This window comes from Macrobrachium nipponense, chromosome 3 (assembly GCF_015104395.2).
Source record: "Macrobrachium nipponense isolate FS-2020 chromosome 3, ASM1510439v2, whole genome shotgun sequence".
In the NCBI taxonomy this organism is placed as follows: domain Eukaryota; kingdom Metazoa; phylum Arthropoda; class Malacostraca; order Decapoda; family Palaemonidae; genus Macrobrachium; species Macrobrachium nipponense.
This window is the reverse complement of record NC_087202.1, coordinates 34262846-34281107: the sequence shown is the minus strand read 5'-3', so window position 1 is coordinate 34281107 and position 18262 is coordinate 34262846. Positions and strand designations below refer to the sequence as shown.

Genomic DNA, 18262 nt, shown 5'->3' with positions numbered 1-18262 from the left:
ATAAATTCACCATAAATCGAAATGTTGTGCTAGAGACGTCCAATTTGTTGCAGAATTAAGGCAAATGATTGAATATTACTATAATATAAGAATTTTAGCTTACAATTGCGTTTCCCGACCATTTCGGTAGGGTCAAAGTTGACCGAAGTTTGAAATTTTTGCACTTATCGTTATTTATATGAAAATATTTCAAAACTGATAAAAGCTACAATCATGAGTATTTTTTTGTTGTATTTTACATGAAATTGCGCACATTTTCATATATAATACTTCATGTAAAGGATAATTTAAAATGGTGCAAAAATTATGTCAAAGTGACGAAATAATTTTTGAGACGTGTCACTGATACTTTTTAGTGCGATAAGAAAGAAATTCGCGCTTGCGCGCCTGCGTAGCGATTGTAAACAAAACAATGCCTTGATCCGTGAACTCCCAGCATCCCCCAAGGCGCGTGATTCAAAAGTTTTCGGCTGGTAGGTCTATAAGTATTTTTCCGCGAATTTTTAAAAAAAAATTTTTGAGCCGACGTATGATACGTCCAATCGGCATACGGGAGACATTTTGACTCGACGTTTAATACGTCCAATCGGCGTAAGAGGGTTAAGTAAAAAACTTTACTCCAGAGAAGGTTGTCATCACAGCCTAGTGGAGGTGTAACTGTTTTGTACCTCATGTTATTTGCAAGAGGTCAAAGTTTTGTATGAGCATTGCAAACCCCATAGCTCTGTCATCCTGGCAGGGATAATATTCTCCAGAACCAAACATGAAGGTTATATTCTTTTCTTTTATGGTTTGAGGAACATGAAGGTGCACATTGGTATATAGTTGTCTACTTTTGGACTGTTGGTTATGGGCTTCCAACTCTGGCACAGGAGTACTAGTGCCCTACAAGATACTGTAGTCATTTTTTCCCTGTAAGGATCCTCTGACACTTCTCACTCTTACACCTACTGTGGACCTGTCATCTGGTAGCAGTACGTATACCAGGAACGTTCACACAGTGGGTAAAAAGGTGTAGAAGCTTTTCCCCTTTAATAAAGAATGTTTCCCTGGCTGCACTAATCCACCTTCTTCATTTAGTGTAGCACTCAGCTAAATTTAGCAGTAGCTAAGATTCATCTCAAATAATTAAGATTTTGATAATAAAATTAGTTAATTGGGTACCAATTAAGTGGAAAACCACCTAGCCTTCCCACATCTTACAGTCCATCTGGGTCAGACAAGCATTATTCTTTTGTTTATCTTGAATGCTAATCATTCCTTATGTCACAAAGATGCAACTAACTTTAACATTAGGTAAGTATCCAAATGATTAATTTTATTATAAAACTTTTCACGTTTTGCAAATTTGAGGACACTACTATTTCATAAAATCTATCACTATGGTAGCTTTTGTGGTCATGGTTGCATATTTGTTTTTAGGAATTTCATTGCTAAAGTAATATATATTCTTAATATTTGCCAGGATTCCATGAATTCAGAAGCATAAATCCATGGAGAAAAACCTGTGTTATTAGAGTAATTAAGTGATTTAATTTTATATGGTTCTTGAAGGTGGTAGTGAGTAATGGTACATTAAAAGTATACATATTTTTTAAAGATAATATCATTTTCTTTGCTTTTTAGGTGGGAAAGTTGTTGAATCTGCCCAAGAATGCACTGTCCTTGTTACAACAGCTATAAAGCGCACTTGCAAATTGTTAGCTGTTATGGGAAAGGGGATGCCAATTGTATCTCCTTCATGGTTGAGTGCTTCTAAACAAGCTCGGAATTTTATAGGTAAGCTAGAGCTTTGTACAGTATTTGTAATTCATGGTCTCTTTTGCAACATTGAAAAGTGGGCTGAAACTTCTTTATTTTTACATTTGTAATGTTTTATAAAGGGTAGTTTTATTTTTAAGAGGCATTATGTTATGTAAAACAAAACATTAGTACAATTATATCATAAGGCAAAAGGGTACCAAGTTGAACATCATAGGTAAACGATATTCAAAGCAGTCCATAAGGATGGTATCCCCGCATTGCAACGCCATATTGTTCGGCAAGCAAGAAACACACCGTGTGACAGGACAGAATGCTTTCAAAGTCTCACTTTCTTCACAGCACAAATACACAAATAAAAAATTAGTGAAGTGGCATCTCTGTCAGAGGGAAGCAAAGAAGAGGGCTCCCAAGTTCTGAGCGACCACCGCCACTGCCAAAATTCCAGCCAAGGAGAAGGGCTGACAACTGAAGAGCCAGTAAAGAAACATAATACACTCTCTACCTCAGGAAAGGACATTTCTATCCTGAGAGAGGATAAAGAATCATATTTATGTGAGAATAGAGGGAAAGACGGGAGTGAGCCGTATAACCCATGCCCCACTCCCACCAAAATGACAGAAAGAGACAAGACGACAATTGCGACTGACCCTGCAAGCAGATGGGTAGATCGCAATCGTACGCCATTAAAATTCTTGTTGAAACAATGTGGTTATGTACCCTGAATCTTAGCATAAAAACTTGTCTGCAACATAAACCCCTATGTCTTGAACATCCTGAAACAGAAATTCTGAAAGACTAAAAGATTACAAAGTTCCCAGAAAATGTGTAAGAAGATAACAAGAAAGATACATAAAAACATTAATGTCAAAACAAATGTTTCAAAATATCTTAAACATAACAAAAGTAAAATACTAAAGAACAAAAAGTAGTTGGGCCCCCTCTCCCCAAAGGGGCAATATCCCCTCAGGAGACAGACCATCATACTCATAACACAAGCGATGACAAAGCAGAAGAAAAATGCACATCTACTGCAATTTCCAATGGTCCCAAGGCAGGTTAACACGGAAAACAAGGAAGGATGTGTATAACATTGATGTCCCCGGAACTTCTGGGTAGAATAAATAAATAAAAACAAGGTACAGGTTTCATTAAAAAAACTGTCTTGGTGAAAGAAGAGCAAAGTGACACACCACTCTCCAAGGTGGTTGAAGAAAGACTAGTGAGTCACTGTCATGGTAATTGCTTTATAGTGAAGAATCATACATTAAAAGAAAGGAAAATGCATCTTCTTCGAGTAGGTCTGCAGCAAGGAGGCATTCGCGCACGTGTTGGAGGCGTCTGTTCTCATGATTGTTCGAGAATCCCCAGGTGTGTCGTGGAACTCCAGTACACGCCCGTTGCTAGAAACGCAGCGTATTATGATGTAACTTTTCATCTGGATCCTTCTAAAAAGTTCCTGTCGGGAGATGATTACGTTCGCTGGTTAAGCTCCGCCCTTTTCAGCCCCATCCCGAGATCGACGTGTATATATATATATATATATATATATATATATATATATATATATATATATATATATATATATATATATATATATATATATATACTATATGCCCTGAGGAAGTAGAAGAAGTCAGATCATCAGAGAGATTATCAGAGATAAGAGAAGAAGGAAGAGACGAAGGATAAGAGAGGAAGAGGACGCACAAGAGAGTGTGAACGGAAACAAGTTAAGTCCGCAGTTTGTAGTTAGAGAGAGAGAGAGAGAGAGAGAGAGAGAGAGAGAGAGATAGAGAGACCGTCCAGTGAGAGAGACGATGAGGGAGAGGATGGGATGAACGCGGGGAGAGAGAGAGGAGAGGAGAGAGGAGATGAGATCCCAACGTCGAGTAACCCTTTCAGAGAAGAAATGTCCTACAAGCGGTTCTGAGGAGTAAGCCACCCTTCAAGTTTCAAGACTAAGGCATTTCTTCCTGCAGTATGAAGTCAAGAAGCATGTCTGAAGTTTCTACTGTCCCCTTTTGTGAAGCCCTCGCTTCGAGCACTGATTTTGACAGCTGCAAAACTGGACAGCAAGTATTTCATTAAAACACTTTCCCCATTTTACATATTGTCAGATTTAATTTGTTATGTAAATAGGAGAAACCATTCTGCATTTACCTTTGTTAGTAAGCTTGTAAATAAACTTCTGTTCTGTTTGAGTGTCTTTCTATATTCGTATCCCGAGTTTCAACTGTTGGTTTTGAATCCTTTTTGTTTATTATAATAAAGAACCTGAGCGGATCTCGGTCCTTAACAGTCACGAGGTTCCAAGCCTGGTCAAATGACTGCCGCCCACCTGGTATACGCATGAGTTGCCAGATGCCACAGATTCCTTGCTTTACAATCTTTGATTGCTTGTAACCAGTTTCCAGCTTGGCACTAGAAGATTATCCTCTTGTCAAGACCAAAGTTTTTTTAGCTATAAAAAATACAAATTGATTAAAAAAAATTTCATTTTTTAAAAATAAACATTGTCCATATGTTTAATAGTTTAATAGGAAAACATTTACTAATGTACCAACATAACACTCCCTTCCATTGTATATGACCTTACAGACCTTACAGCTCGTTTTGGTTGCCCCAGGTTCCTCAGTGTGAGGCACCTTTAATGTCTACCAGAGAATTGCTAAAGTATCTTCCAGTATATTTTGCATCTTCCAATCTTGGATGGTCTGGGATGCAGCTTAGATATTTGTCGAGCTTATTCTTAAACACATCTACGCTCACTCCTGATATGTTCCTCAGATGAGCTGGCAACGCATTGAATAAACGCTGCACTATCGATGCTGGTGCGTAGTGGATTAATGTCTTATGTGCTTTCCTTAGTTTTCTTGGTGTAGTTTTGGCCACTATTAATCTACCTCTACTTGCTCTTTCCGATATTTTTAGCTCCATGATATTATCGGCAATTCCTTCTATCTGTTTCCATGCATGTATTATCATGTAGCATTCTCTTCTCCTTTCTAGACTACGTATATAATTTTAAAATTTTAGTCTTTCCCAGGAGTCAAGATCTTTAACTTCTTCTATTCTAGCTGTAAAGGACCTTTGTACACTCTTTTTGTGCAATATCCTTTTGGTAGTGTGGGTACCATATCATATTGCAATATTCAAGTGGACTACGTACATACGTTTTAACGTTTTATAAAGCATAATCGTGTGTTCGGCTTTTCTTGTTTTGAAGTGCCGTAACAACATTCCCATTTTTGCTTTGCATTTTGCCAGTAGTATTGCTATTTGATCATTACATAACTATGTTCCTATTCAACATCACACCAAGGTCTTTAACTGCTTTCTTATTTGTGTTTGTCTTGTTATTAGGTCCCCTATATGCATATAGCATTCCTTCTTTGTCTCCATAATTTATTGATTCAAATTTATCAGAGTTAAATACCATCCTATTGACCTCTGCCCATTCATATGTATTGTTTAGGTCTCTCTGTAGCGAGTTCCTATCTTCATCACAAGTAATTTCTCTACGTATTCTTGTGTCATTGACAAAACTACTCGCTACCAAGTCCTTAACATACTGTCTTTTTGCACACGATATTATCATAGCTTCATCCACTTTCTCATCGTTTGCAATCACTATCTGTTTTCTGTTATGTAAAAATTCTTTTATTCATTTTCCTACTTTGTCCACTGTGGTATGTGTTCTAATTTTCTTTGCTAATATATTATGGTCTACCTTGTCAAAAGCTTTGGCAAAGTCTAGATAAACCACTTCTGTTTCTTTTTTGTTTTTCATATTTTTATATATGTTCTCACGGTGGACTAACAGTTGGGTTTGTGTACTTTTTCCAGGTATAAAACCATGTTGTCCTTTACTAAACAAACTATTTTTAATTAACCCTTAAACGCCAAAGCGGTATTTTAAAAATCGTCTCCCGAATGCCGGCGGCGTTCGCGAGTGAGCGCCGAAGCGGAAATTTTTTTTTTTTTTAATCACAGCACGCTTAGTTTTCAAGATTAAGAGTTCATTTTTGGCTCCTTTTTTTGTCATTGCCTGAAGTTTAGTATGCAACCATCAGAAATGAAAAAAAAAATAATTATCATATATAAATACAGTGGTCCCCACCGTATTCGCGTTCTCCGGATTCGCGGACTCTCACATTCGCTGATTTTTCTTTGGAACCTATCTATAAATTATTCGCGGACGGACTCACCCATTCGCGGAATTTGCCGGCAAAAATAATCACTAATTAGTGTATTTTGATGTTTATTTTCATGACTAAATACATTTTTATGATACAAAAATGATTTACTAATTTTCAAATATTAATTTTGATTAATACTGTATTAGTAAGTTTAATAAGTTTAAATGATTTCACATAATAAAAATAATAATTCTCTCTCTCTCTCTCTCTCTCTCTCTCTCTCTCTCTCCTACAAAGATGTATGTTTTTTTTGTATGATAAATAAATTATTTACTATTCTCAAATATTAATATTAATTTATACAGCAATAATATCAATTCATTAAAGAAAATACCATAGTGAATTAGTAAGATTTTAGCTTATAAATTTAAAAAATTATGGAAGAATGAAGGAAATCCCAGTCTTCTTTCGAGTCTGACTCCAGGTACTAAAACTGTCAGATATATGTATCAAGTTAAGTGACAGGAGGCGGAAGGAGCTGTTTTGTTCCTGCCATCAAGTGCTCATGAAATTCCCCCACTCTCTCTCTCTCTCTCTCTCTCTCTCTCTCATTTACTGAGACGCGAGATTTTTTATAGTACTTGTACTATTTGTTTTTAATACTTTCAAATAATAATAATAATAATAATAACTGTAATTACAAAATTCATATTATGTGATAGTATTTTAAAGAAATACAATACTAAATCTATCCATGTCACTTCTTTTAATTAAGGTTAACTCTCTCTCTCTCTCTCACTCCTCTCTCATCTCTCTCTCTCATCTCTCTCTCTTTTGCCACACAAGATAATGTGTCATAGTGGTAATTCCCTCCCTCTCTTTCGCTGGAAGCGTTATAAGTCATTTTTGAGAGAACAGAGAGAGATAAACACTCTCTCTCTCTCTCTCTCTCTCTCTCTCTCTCTCTCTCTCTCCCTCTCTCTCTCTCTCTCTCTCTCTCTCTCTTACCGAGATGAAAGAATTTTTATGGTACTAGTATGTAAAATGTTTATTGATAGTTTCATTATTTAATAATAATAATAATAATAAACTGTAATTACAAAATTCATAATGGTAGTATTTTAAAGAGATGAAAATGACCTTTCCATTTCACTTGTAAGGATAACTCCTCTTTCTTACCGAGATGAGAGAATTTTTTATGGTAGATGCACATGTTTATTTTATTTTCAAATAATAATAATAATAATAGAAGTAGTAATAATACGATAACTAATTTCAAATTAAAATTCTTCCCTTCGTCTTTTCCTGTATCAATTTCCCTACCTCAACTCCAGTGACGCTCGGAGCTGGGAAAGTAACAATGCCATACAATGGTCAACGAATTTAATGGTGTTATGTAATCTCTCTCTCTCTCTCTCTCTCTCTCTCTCTCTCTCTCTCTCTCTCTCTCTCTCTCTCTCTCTCTCTCTCTCTCTTCACAAGATACTTGTCCTAGTGGTAACTGTCTCTCTTGGCTGCAAGTGTTATAAGTACGTATCCTTTAAGGCTACTAATGTTTAGGATTACTTTGAAATTATATTAATACAATCTCTAAGAGTAATACAGTAATATGATAATAATTTAAGGTAAATTTGATGCAGGATGTTACATAAGGTATACATTTGGTGTTTCTATTTCTTCCTTTTTTTTATCTCTCGCTCTCAGCAAAAGAATTGATAGACAGACAAACATAATTGCACAGTCCTCTCTTTCTCTCTTCTCTGGAGAAATATATGTTTTTATGGGAGGGGAAAAAATTTGCCTACAGACATTCATTTCAATCTATTGAAATTGTAAGGAGTTTATTCTCTCTCTTCTCTCTCTCTCCTCTTCTCTTCCCTTCTCTCTCTCTCACTCTCGTCTCTCTCCTCTCTCTCTCTTCTCGCTCTCTCTCTCTCTCTCTCTGCTATTGGCTGTTTATATATTTCTAATGGTAAAATGTTTAAGATGACTTTAAAATGATATTAATAATACCAATTAAATGGTATATTTGATGTAGGATAAAACTTTAAGTAGACATTTGGTATTTGTGATTTCACATACAATTGTTTCCATTGTTAAAAGAAAATGGATGTCTCAAATAGTAACAGTATGAACGAAAATGTGCATACTGAATACTTATGGGGGGACTGAATTATTTTCACATACGTAACTAAGTCATGCAGTACGTACATAGTATGTATTTATGTACGTAACTAAGTCATGCAGTACGTACATAGTATGTATTTATGTATAACCATAAAATGTAAGATTTACTTTAAAACAGTATTAATAATATTTCAAAGATTAATATGAACCATAATAGGATATTTTATGTATATTTGATGAAGGATGGTCTTTTTAGGGATACTTTGGTGTTTGCATGTTCAGGATAGGAGTTTATGAGCATTTTTAGAGGGGGTTCCAAACATTCGCGGATTCTAACTATTCGCGGGGGGGTCTGGTACGCATCCCCCGCGAATACGGGGGGGACCACTGTATTGGGATATATGACCGTGAAAAAAATTCATGTATAATTGTATACAAATCGCGCTGTGAACAAAACGGTTAAAGCTAACGAGTTAATTTTTTTTGTTGTATTGTACACTAAATTGCAATAATTTTGGTATATAACACATTGTAAAACGATCAAGGCAACACAGAGAAAATATTATCACAAAATGATGCATGAATTCGTAACGCGCGGACGTAAAAAAAAAAGCTGTTTTCTAAAATTCACCATAAATCAAAATATTGTGCTAGATACTTCCCGTTTGTTGCAAAATGAAGGTAATTGATTGAATATTACTAGACTGTAAGTGTTGTAGCTTACAATTGCAGTTTTCAACCATTTTGGTCGAGTTAAAGTTGACCGAAGGACGAATTTTTTCTATATCGTTATTTATATGAAAATATTTCAAAACTGATAAAAGCTACAACCATGGGTCATTTTTAGTTGTATTCTACATGAAATTGCACACATTTTCATATATAAAACTTTATGTAATGGCTAATTTAAAATGGTGCAAACATTACGACAATCGGACGAAAAAATTTATGATTTTTTCGGAAGTTACCGCGCGGACGTAAGGAAAAAGTTTTTTGTTCATGCCACTTACCTGACAGATATATATATAGCTGTATTTTCTGACGTCCGACAGAAATTTCAAAACTCGCGGCACACGCAGTGGGCGGCCAGGTGGTAGTACCCATTCCCGCCGCTGGGAGGCGGATATCAGGAACCATTCCCATTTTCTATTCATATTTTTTTCTGTCGCCGGTCGGTAAACATCTGTTTACAGACCTCTGCTCAGGATTTTTTGGAATTTGACTCGTTTCTAAGTATCTGATTGATTTTGTTGGTATTGAATTGGATTGTTGAATTGGCATGCGCGATAGTGGACCGTTTTTTGATTTTGGATTGACTTTTCTCTATAAGATATGTCTGGATCAAGTGGTGTGAGTTTCAGAGTGTGTGTGAGTGCTGATTGTAAGGTGAGGCTACCGAAAGCATCGGTAGACCCCCACACAGTATGTATGAGTTGTAGGGGGCTTCATTGTTTGATTGATCATCGGTGCAAGGAATGTGAGAGATTGACTGATGATGAATGGAGAGCATATGAGTCCTATCGCCTTAAATTGGAGCGCGATAGGATCAGGAGGTCTTCCTCAAGGAGTTCTTCCAAAGGTAAGACTAACGTTTCTCCTGCACTAACACCTGTAGTGTTTACAACCCCTAAACCTGTGTTGCCTTCGGGCTCTGATTCTGTGTCGGGAGGAGCGGATGCTCTCTCTATGATTTTGGAGTCCCTTCGCACTCTGGAGACCAAAGTGAAAGCCTTGGAAACTGGCTCGGTGCAAGTGTGTGATCGTGCCCCAGTGTTGTGGAGGGGCGTCAGATCGGCCCCATAATGCCTCTAGGCCTAGACCTCTATCAGACTCCCAAGAAAAGACCGCAGGGAGGGAGGACGTATGTTTCGACAGGAAAAGCCGCAAGAGGGTTACTGTGGGGCTTCCCACCGATCTGGCGTCCCGCTTTTCGCAGACCATGTAGCAAAGACCCAGGCTGCCAAGGACCGTGCACGAGCACGCGTCTTGAAGGATTGCTTTTCGTCCTCCGAAGCGTCCTCCCCGCGCAAGGGGTGGAGCGCTCGGAGAGACTCTCGTCCGTTAAAGAGGACGTTTCTTGCAGGAGGACGCTTCACGTCCTCTTTCCCGCCGCTTTCGTCGGAAGACGCTTATGATGTCTTTCCGCCTCAGAAGAGAGGTAGGATCTCCTCCGATGAGGACGCTAGGTTGCGCGCACAGGCGCGTACACCTGAGAAACAGGTAGCTGTTCCTTTGAGAAGGAAGGAGGCGTCCCTCGCCCCTCGTCTTCTCACAGGACCAGTCCTGCTTCCTCGTCTCATTCTTCTCCAACGAAGAACATTCTTTTGTCCCTTCAGGACCAGCTATCCTCGCTTATGGCTCAGAGGACTTGCCCAGCAGCAGTCGAGCCTAAGCGGAGGAAGGACCTTAGACTGCCTGTAAAGAGGACTAAGCAGTCTCCGTTGCCTTCGCCCCCTGCGTCTCGTTCGCCGATCGCTTCTCCTTCAGCGATTCGCCGATCTCGTTCGTCTTATAGAAGGACGTTACGACAGGACGTTTTTGAAGACGCTTTGTGCAAGGACGCTCGGCAGGACGTTCGGCAAGATGCTTGTCGGGACGCTCGCGCTAGGCAGGACGTTCGTCAGGACGCTCGGCAGGACGTTCGTCAGTACGCTTGGCAGGACGCTAGGCAGGACGTTCGTCAGGACGCTCGGCAGGACGTTTGTCAGGACGCTTGGCAGGACGCTAGGCAGGACGTTCGTCAGGACGCTCGCCAGGACGCTACACAGGACGATCGGCAGGCCGCTCTCCAGGACGCTAGACAGGACGCTTGGCAGGAAGTTCGCCAGGACGTTCAGGCCTCCTTTCAAGACGCTTTCGGGGATTCTGAACAAGAATTCTTACCCCCAGACACTTTGTTACGCGCTCAGGCACGTATGCCAGAGAAGAGAGGTAAAGACGCTTCTCGGGCAGGTGGGACTGCCGCGGAAGACGCTCGTCCGCCTCAGGACGCTCTTCTCCGAGCCAGATCAGCGAGCAGTAAGCGTCAGAAAGAAGACAGCAGTGATAAGGCTGCAGCTTGCAAGGAGAGGGGTCCTTTGATCTTGCTAAGAACCGCCAATAGGACGCCTTCGCCTGACAGACGTTCTCCTCTTCCGTTGAGAGAAGAAGGAGAACTGGGTAGTTCGGCTGAATCGGGTGAAGATGAACCTGCTACAGCCCCTTCTACCTCGGATTACAAAGTCCTAGTCAGACTCTTGCGTTCTTCTTTTGAGGACAAATTTCAGCCCGCAGCTCCCAAGTCTCCTCCTTCACAGTTTTCTTCATCGAAAACGGGGAAAATCCCGGAGTTCGTAGAGATGAAGACTTCTCTATCGACGAAACGTGCTTTCAAGAAGCTCCAGGACTGGATGATAAGAAGGAGAGACCAAGGCAAGACGACCTTCGCCTTGCCTCCTACTAGACTTAGTGGTAAAGGAGGCATTTGGTATAAGACCAAGGACGAAGTGGGAGTTCGTATCCCTTCGTCGGCTCAAGGAGATTTCTCCAGCCTTGTAGACTTACAGAGGAGGTCATTTTTACCCTCTGCCAAGGTAACTTGGACCGCGTCGGAGACAGACCATCATCTGAAAGGTCTGCTTAGGACGCTGGAAGTCTTCAACTTCCTTGATTGGTGTTTGGGAGTTCTGGATTTACAAGCGAGAAGCCCAGAATCTCTAGTCTGGGGGAGCTGTCCAGCGTGTTAGCATGTATGGATCAAAGCCGTCAGGGATGGTTCGGAAGAGCTAGTATCTCACTTTGGGACAGCTTTGTTAAAAAAAGAGAGCTTTGCTGTGCAACTTCACAGCTCGGTCAGTGACGCCAGCTCAGAAAGCGGACTTGTTGTTTTCGCCTCTTTCGAACCATCTCTTCCCCCAGACTTTGGTAAAGGACCTGACGAACAGCCTACAAGAGAAGGCTACTCAGGATCTTTTGGCCCAGTCTACAAGACGGTCGGCCGGACCTTCAACATCTTCGGCTGCAGTTCGTCCGCCGAAGAAAGTAAAGCCCTTTCGTGGGGCTCCCCCCTCGAGAGCAGCTCCTCGAGGGAGAGGGTTTTCACGAGGAAGAGCTTCTTTTAAACCAAAGCCTTCCAAGTGAAAAGCATGTCCTTCAGACACCAGTCGGAGCCAGACTGAAGTATTTTGCGGGAGCGTGGAGAGAGAGAGACACGGACTCTTGGTCCCTCAAGATCGTGGAGCAGGGGTACAAGATCCCACCCTTGTTTTTAGATCTTCCTTCCTCCCTTGTTTCTACGACTCCCCAGAGACCTTTCTCCATCCTACCAAGGAGAAAAGAAGAAAGTCTTGTTCGATCGATCCTTCAACAGATGATCGACAAAAGAGCGGTGGAACAAGTCGCGGACCTGCGGTCGCCAGGTTTCTACAACAGAATCTTCCTAGTACCAAAGCAGTCGTCAGGGTGGCGTCCAGTTCTAGATGTAAGCAGGCTCAATCTTTTCGTGGAAAAGATAAAATTCACGATGGAGACGCCTCATTCTGTTCTGGGAGCCTTGAGACCGCGACTGGATGGTATCCTTGGACTTGCAGGACGCGTACTTCCACATCCCGATCCACCCTCTTTCAAGAAAATATCTAGATTTGTCTTGAACAACAAAGTTTGGCAGTTCAGAGCGATGTGCTTCGGACTGACCACGGCTCCGATGGTGTTCACAGTAGTGATGAAGAACGTAGCGAGATGGCTACACTCTTCGGGAATAAGAAGTTTCCCTATACCTCGACGACTGGCTGATCAGGGCGTCGTCGAGAGAGAAGTGTCTGAAGGGAAGACTTGCAGTTCACTTTAGCCTTAGCGAAGTCCCTGGGACTTCTGGTCACCTCGAAAAGTCGCATCTGACCCCAACACAGTCCATCGTGTATCTGGGATTCAGATGGATTCAGTGGCTTTTCGAGCGTTTCCGTCCCAGGAACGTCAGCAGCTAGGCTTAGAAAAGATCTCAGCCTTTCTAAGGAAGGAGACTTGCTCGGCGAGGGAATGGATGAGTCTGCTGGGACCATTTCCTCGCTGAAAGGTTTGTTTCCTTGGGAAGACTGCACATCAGGCCTCTCCAATTCTTCTTGGCAGACGAGTGGAAGGTGCAAAAGACGATCTCGATGCAGTATTGAGGATATCGATTTCGATCAAGAACCACCTAAGATGGTGGTTGGACGCCTCAGAAGCTGCAAGAGGGTGTGGTCCCTAAGTCTTTTGAGCCCCGACCTAGTGTTGTTTTCAGACGCTTCCATCACAGGATGGGGAGCAACACTAGGGGGGAAGGAAGTGTCAGGCTCCTGGAGAGGGGAACAGGTAGCCTGGCATATAAATGTAAAAGAACTGGCAGCAGTATTTCTGTCCCTGCAGTTCTTCGAGAAGAGTTTGGAGAACAAGATTGTTCAGATAAACTCGGACAATACCACAGCACTCGCTTATTTTAAAAAACCAGGGAGGTACACACTCCAGGCGTTGTACTCCCTAGCGAGAGAGATTCTGCTGTGGGCAAAAAGGAAAGAGGTAACGATCCTGACGAGATTCATTGCAGGTGTGCAAAACGTCAGGGCAGACCTTCTCAGTCGTCGGACCAAGTCCTTCCGACGGAATGGACCTTGCACGAGGACGTTTGTCGAGGACCTATGGACGCTGTGGGGACGTCCACTGGTCGACTTATTCGCAACGTCAAGGAACAAGAGACTTCCTCTTTACTGCTCCCCGGTCCTGGATCCAGAGGCAATCGCGGTGGACGCGTTGCTGTGGAATTGGACGGACCTGGACCTTTATGCCTTCCCACCATTCAAGATTCTGGGGAAGTCATGAGGAAGTTTGCGGCCTCGGAAGGGACAAGGCTAACCCTGATCGCTCCGATGTGGCCAGCAAGGAGAATGGTTCACAGAGGTCATGTCTTTCCTTGTAGACTTTCCAAGGACATTGCCCTGGAGGAAGATCTACTCAAACAGCCGCACTTCGAAAGGTTTTCACAAAAACCTCTCCGCTCTGAGTCTGACTGCGTTCAGACTATCGAAAAGTTGGCCAGAGCGAGAGGTTTTTCGAAGGCAGCTGCGAGAGCAATCGCACATGCGAGACGTGCTTCCACAAGAGCTGTTTACCAGTCGAAGTGGGCTTCCTTCAGGGCATGGTGTAAAAAGGAAGGAGTTTCCTCTTCCTCGACCTCTGTGAACCAGATAGCTGATTTTCTGCTATTTCTCAGAAATGTGCAGAAATTAGCGGTCCCTACCATCAAAGGGATATAAAAGCATGTTGTCAGCGGTTTTTAGGCACAGAGGCCTAGACCTGTCTGACAACACAAGGATATTCATGACCTTTTGAAGTCTTTCGAGACCTCGAAGGTTCCGCAAATGAGACCACCTTCATGGAATCTGGATGTAGTCCTGAAATTCCTTATGTCAAACTCTTTCGAACCGCTTCAGACAGCTCTCTTCGGAATCTGACAAGGAAGGCTCTTTCCTAACTTCTCTTGCGACGGCTAAGAGAGTTAGTGAAATTCAAGCGTTTAGCAAGTTAATGGGCTTCAAGGGGACAATGCTGTCTGCTCGTTGAACCCTCCTTTTCTTGGCGAAGAATGAAAATCCTTCGAACCCTTGGCCGAAGACTTTTGAAATCAAAGGTATGTCAAGTCTGGTGGCCAAGAACCAGAGAGAGTCCTTTGGCCCGGTAAGGGCTCTCAAGTTCTACGTGCATAGAACTAAAGAGGTTAGAGGTCCCTCAGGTAACCTCTGGTGCTCTGTGAAGAGGCCAGAGTTACCTTTATCAAAGAATGCAGTGGCTTTCTTTCTAAGGGACACCATTCGGGAGGCTCATTCATCTTTCCAGAAGACTGATTTGAGCCTCTTCCGAGGTAAAAGCGCACGAAGTACGAGCCGTCGCTACCTCTCTTGCCTTCCAAAAGAACATGTCAATCAAGGACATCCTCGATTGTACCTTTTGGAGGAGCAACCATGCCGTCTTACCGCGCCTCCACATTATCCTAACGGGATGTGAGAACGATCTATGACGATTGCAATGCACTGGGGCCATACGTTTCTGCGGACACAGTATTGGGGTCCGGAAGTAGCTCTTTCCCTATTCCTTAGTTAGGTTAAGTTAGGTTGTTGTGTTTTTAGGTTGTGGTGAGTCTTATGTGAGATCTCCCATCCGTTAGCTAGTTTTTAAGGGGTTTTGTGTATAGTTTGGTCAGGTGGTGGTCAGTTGCTTCGTTGCCCTCATTTGTATGGCCTCGATGATCTTGTCACGCTGAGGTCTCGCACCCGTTGACAGATCATCCAGAGCGCACCAGCACTACAGGTCTCCACCTGGCTGGCAACTCTGTAATTAAGCAAAAGCAGCCTTACGTGACAGTAATCACATAGTCTACTTTGCAAACAGGTAAGGAACCAAGATGTATATCATCTACTTAATGTTAGTTTCCCAAAAAATCCTATTCTGTCTTTTCCCACCATCCGAAGGTGTGATTCAGCTATATATATATCTGTCAGGTAAGTGGCATGAACAAAATGTTATTGTTATTATACAATTAAGTTTGTTCATACTTACCTGGCAGATATATATATAGCTGTATTTTCTGACGTCCGACAGAAATTTCAAAACTCGCGGCACACGCAGTGGGCGGCCAGGTGGTAGTACCCATTCCCGCCGCTGGGAGGCGGATATCAGGAACCATTCCCATTTTCTATTCATATTTTTATTAATGCCTCTGTCTCCTGAGGGGAGGAGGGCGGGCACTTTAATTATATATATCTGCCAGGTAAGTATGAACAAACTTAATTGTATAATAACAATAACATTTTTTTCATAAATTCACTATAAATCAAAATATTGTGCTAGAGACTTCCAATTAGTTGAAAAAGGAAGGTAAATGATTGAATACTACTAGAATGTAATAGTTATAGCTTACAATTGCGTTATTTTACCATTTCGGTCGAGTCAAATTTGGCCGAATGTTGAAATTTTGGCACTTATCGCTATTTATATGAAAATATTTCAAAACTGATAAAAGCTACAACCATGGGTTGTTTATTGTTGTATTCTACATGAAATTTCGCACATTTTCATATATAAAACTTTATGTAACGGCTAATTTAAAATGGTGCAAACATTACGACAATCGGAGGAAAAAATATATGATTTTTTTCGGAAGAGTTACCGCGGACGTAAAGAAAAAATTTTTTTTTTCATATATTCACCATAAATCGAAATATTGTGCTAGAGACTTCCAATTTGTTACAAAATAAAGGTAAATGATTGAATATTACTAGAATGTAAGAGTTTTAGCTTAGAATTGCGTTTTTCTACCATCTCGGTCTAGTCAAAGTTGACCGAAGGTTGATATTTTGGCACTTGTCGTTATTTATATGAAAATATTTCAAAACTGCAAAAAGCTACAACCATGGATTTTTTATTGTTGTATTCTACATGAAATTGCGCACATTTCAATATATAAAACTTTATGTAACGGCTAATTTAAAAGGGTGCAAACATTACGACAATCGGACGAAAAAATTTATGATTTTTTCGGAAGTTACCGCACGGACGTAAGGAAAAAGTTTTTTTTTTCCTAAATTCACCATAAATCAAAATATTGTGCTAGAGACTTCCAATTAGTTGCAAAATGAAGGTAAATGATTGAATATTACTAGAATATAAGAGTTTTAGCTTACAATTGCGTTTTTCGACCATTTGGGTAGAGTCAAAGTTGACCGAAGGTTGAAATTTTGGCACATCATTATTTATATAAAAATATTTCAAAAATGATTAAAGCTACAACCATGAGTTGTTTTTAGTTGTATTCTACATGAACTTGTGCACATTTTCATATATAATACTCCATGTAACGGCTAATATGAAATGGTGCAAAAATTATGTCAAAGTGACGAAATAATTTCCGAGATGTGTCGCTGATATTTTTTAGTGGAGAAGAAAGAAATTTGCGCTTGCGCACCTGGATAACAATTGCAAACAAAACAACGCCTTGATCTGTGAGCTCCCAGCATCCCCCAAGGGGCATGATTCAAAAGTTTTTGCCTGGTAGACCTATAAGTATTTTTCCGCTAATTTTTAAAAAACTTTTATATCGATGTACCATACGTCCAATCGGCACCCAACAGACAATTTATAGACGTTTAATACGTCCAATCGGCGTTAAAGGGTTAAATGTTTCATAATATTTTTCTTCATTACCCTTTCATACACTCATAATATGTGATGTTAGACTCACAGGCCTATAATTACTTGCCTCTAGTTGTGATCCACTTTTGAAAGTAGGGGTAATATATGCTAATTTATGTTCATCATAAATCTTGCCTGTAGCTACACTTTGTCTTAATAATATTGCAAGCAGCTTTGCGATAGAATGAACTACTTTCTTTAACAAAATGGCAGGGACACCATCTGGTCCAGCTGCTGATCCATTTTTAATTTCAGTAATAGCCTGCACAATATCGGCTTCATTAATATCTATGTCTGATAAATATTCATTATCTTCATCTCTTATTTCTGTATCATTATCTTCATTATCAATTCTAGGGGTAAATTCTCTCTTATATCTTTCTGCTGATATGTTGCATATTTCCTTTTTTTTCATTTGTTAATCTCCCTTCCTTTCTTAGAGGTCCTATTTCTACTCTTCTTTTATTAATCTTTTTCACATATGAGTACAATAGTTTGGGGTTTTGCTTGATATTTTCTAGGGTCTTTTCTTCTAAGTCCCATGTTTCATTTTCTTTTGATTGTATAATCTTTTGTTCTGCATTTTCTGTTTTACTTTTCATTTCCATCACTTTCCATGCATTCTTTTCTTTTGCAAGACCTTTCTTTTGCTTTCTGATTTTCTGGAAGAAGATCCTCCTGTCTCTTGGTATGCATGACTGATGTTTACTTTTCTTCTTCGGTATAACTTATCCACTGTTTTCTCTAATATTTTATGTAATATACCCATATTTACCTTTATATTATCACTTACAAATGTTTCCCCAACCTTTGTTTAATTCTTCATTTATTTCTGACCATTTTATATTCTTACTATAGAAATTGTATTTTCCGTATCCTTCCCACTTTTTCATCTCTTATCTCAGTTTTCATTTGCTTTGGAACGGACTGTTAATTCTATGACGTTATGATCTGAAATACTCTTATTATGCACTTATTTCTTTAACATAATTCACCTCATTCATAAATACTAGGTCTAAAACTATCCTTTCTAGTTG

The 18262-nt window shown here is 40.4% G+C and overlaps 1 protein-coding gene across 1 annotated transcript in view; it reads left to right on the top strand.

Annotated features, from left to right (window-relative positions):
• Positions 1 to 18262, top strand: part of LOC135221698 (uncharacterized) — a gene marked incomplete at its 5' end in the record, with an annotated part of 209763 nt that overhangs the window by 161493 nt on the left and 30008 nt on the right. Inside the window, 1 exon segment of the mRNA XM_064259438.1 lies at positions 1627 to 1779. Coding sequence (XP_064115508.1) covers positions 1627 to 1779 — 153 coding nt within the window.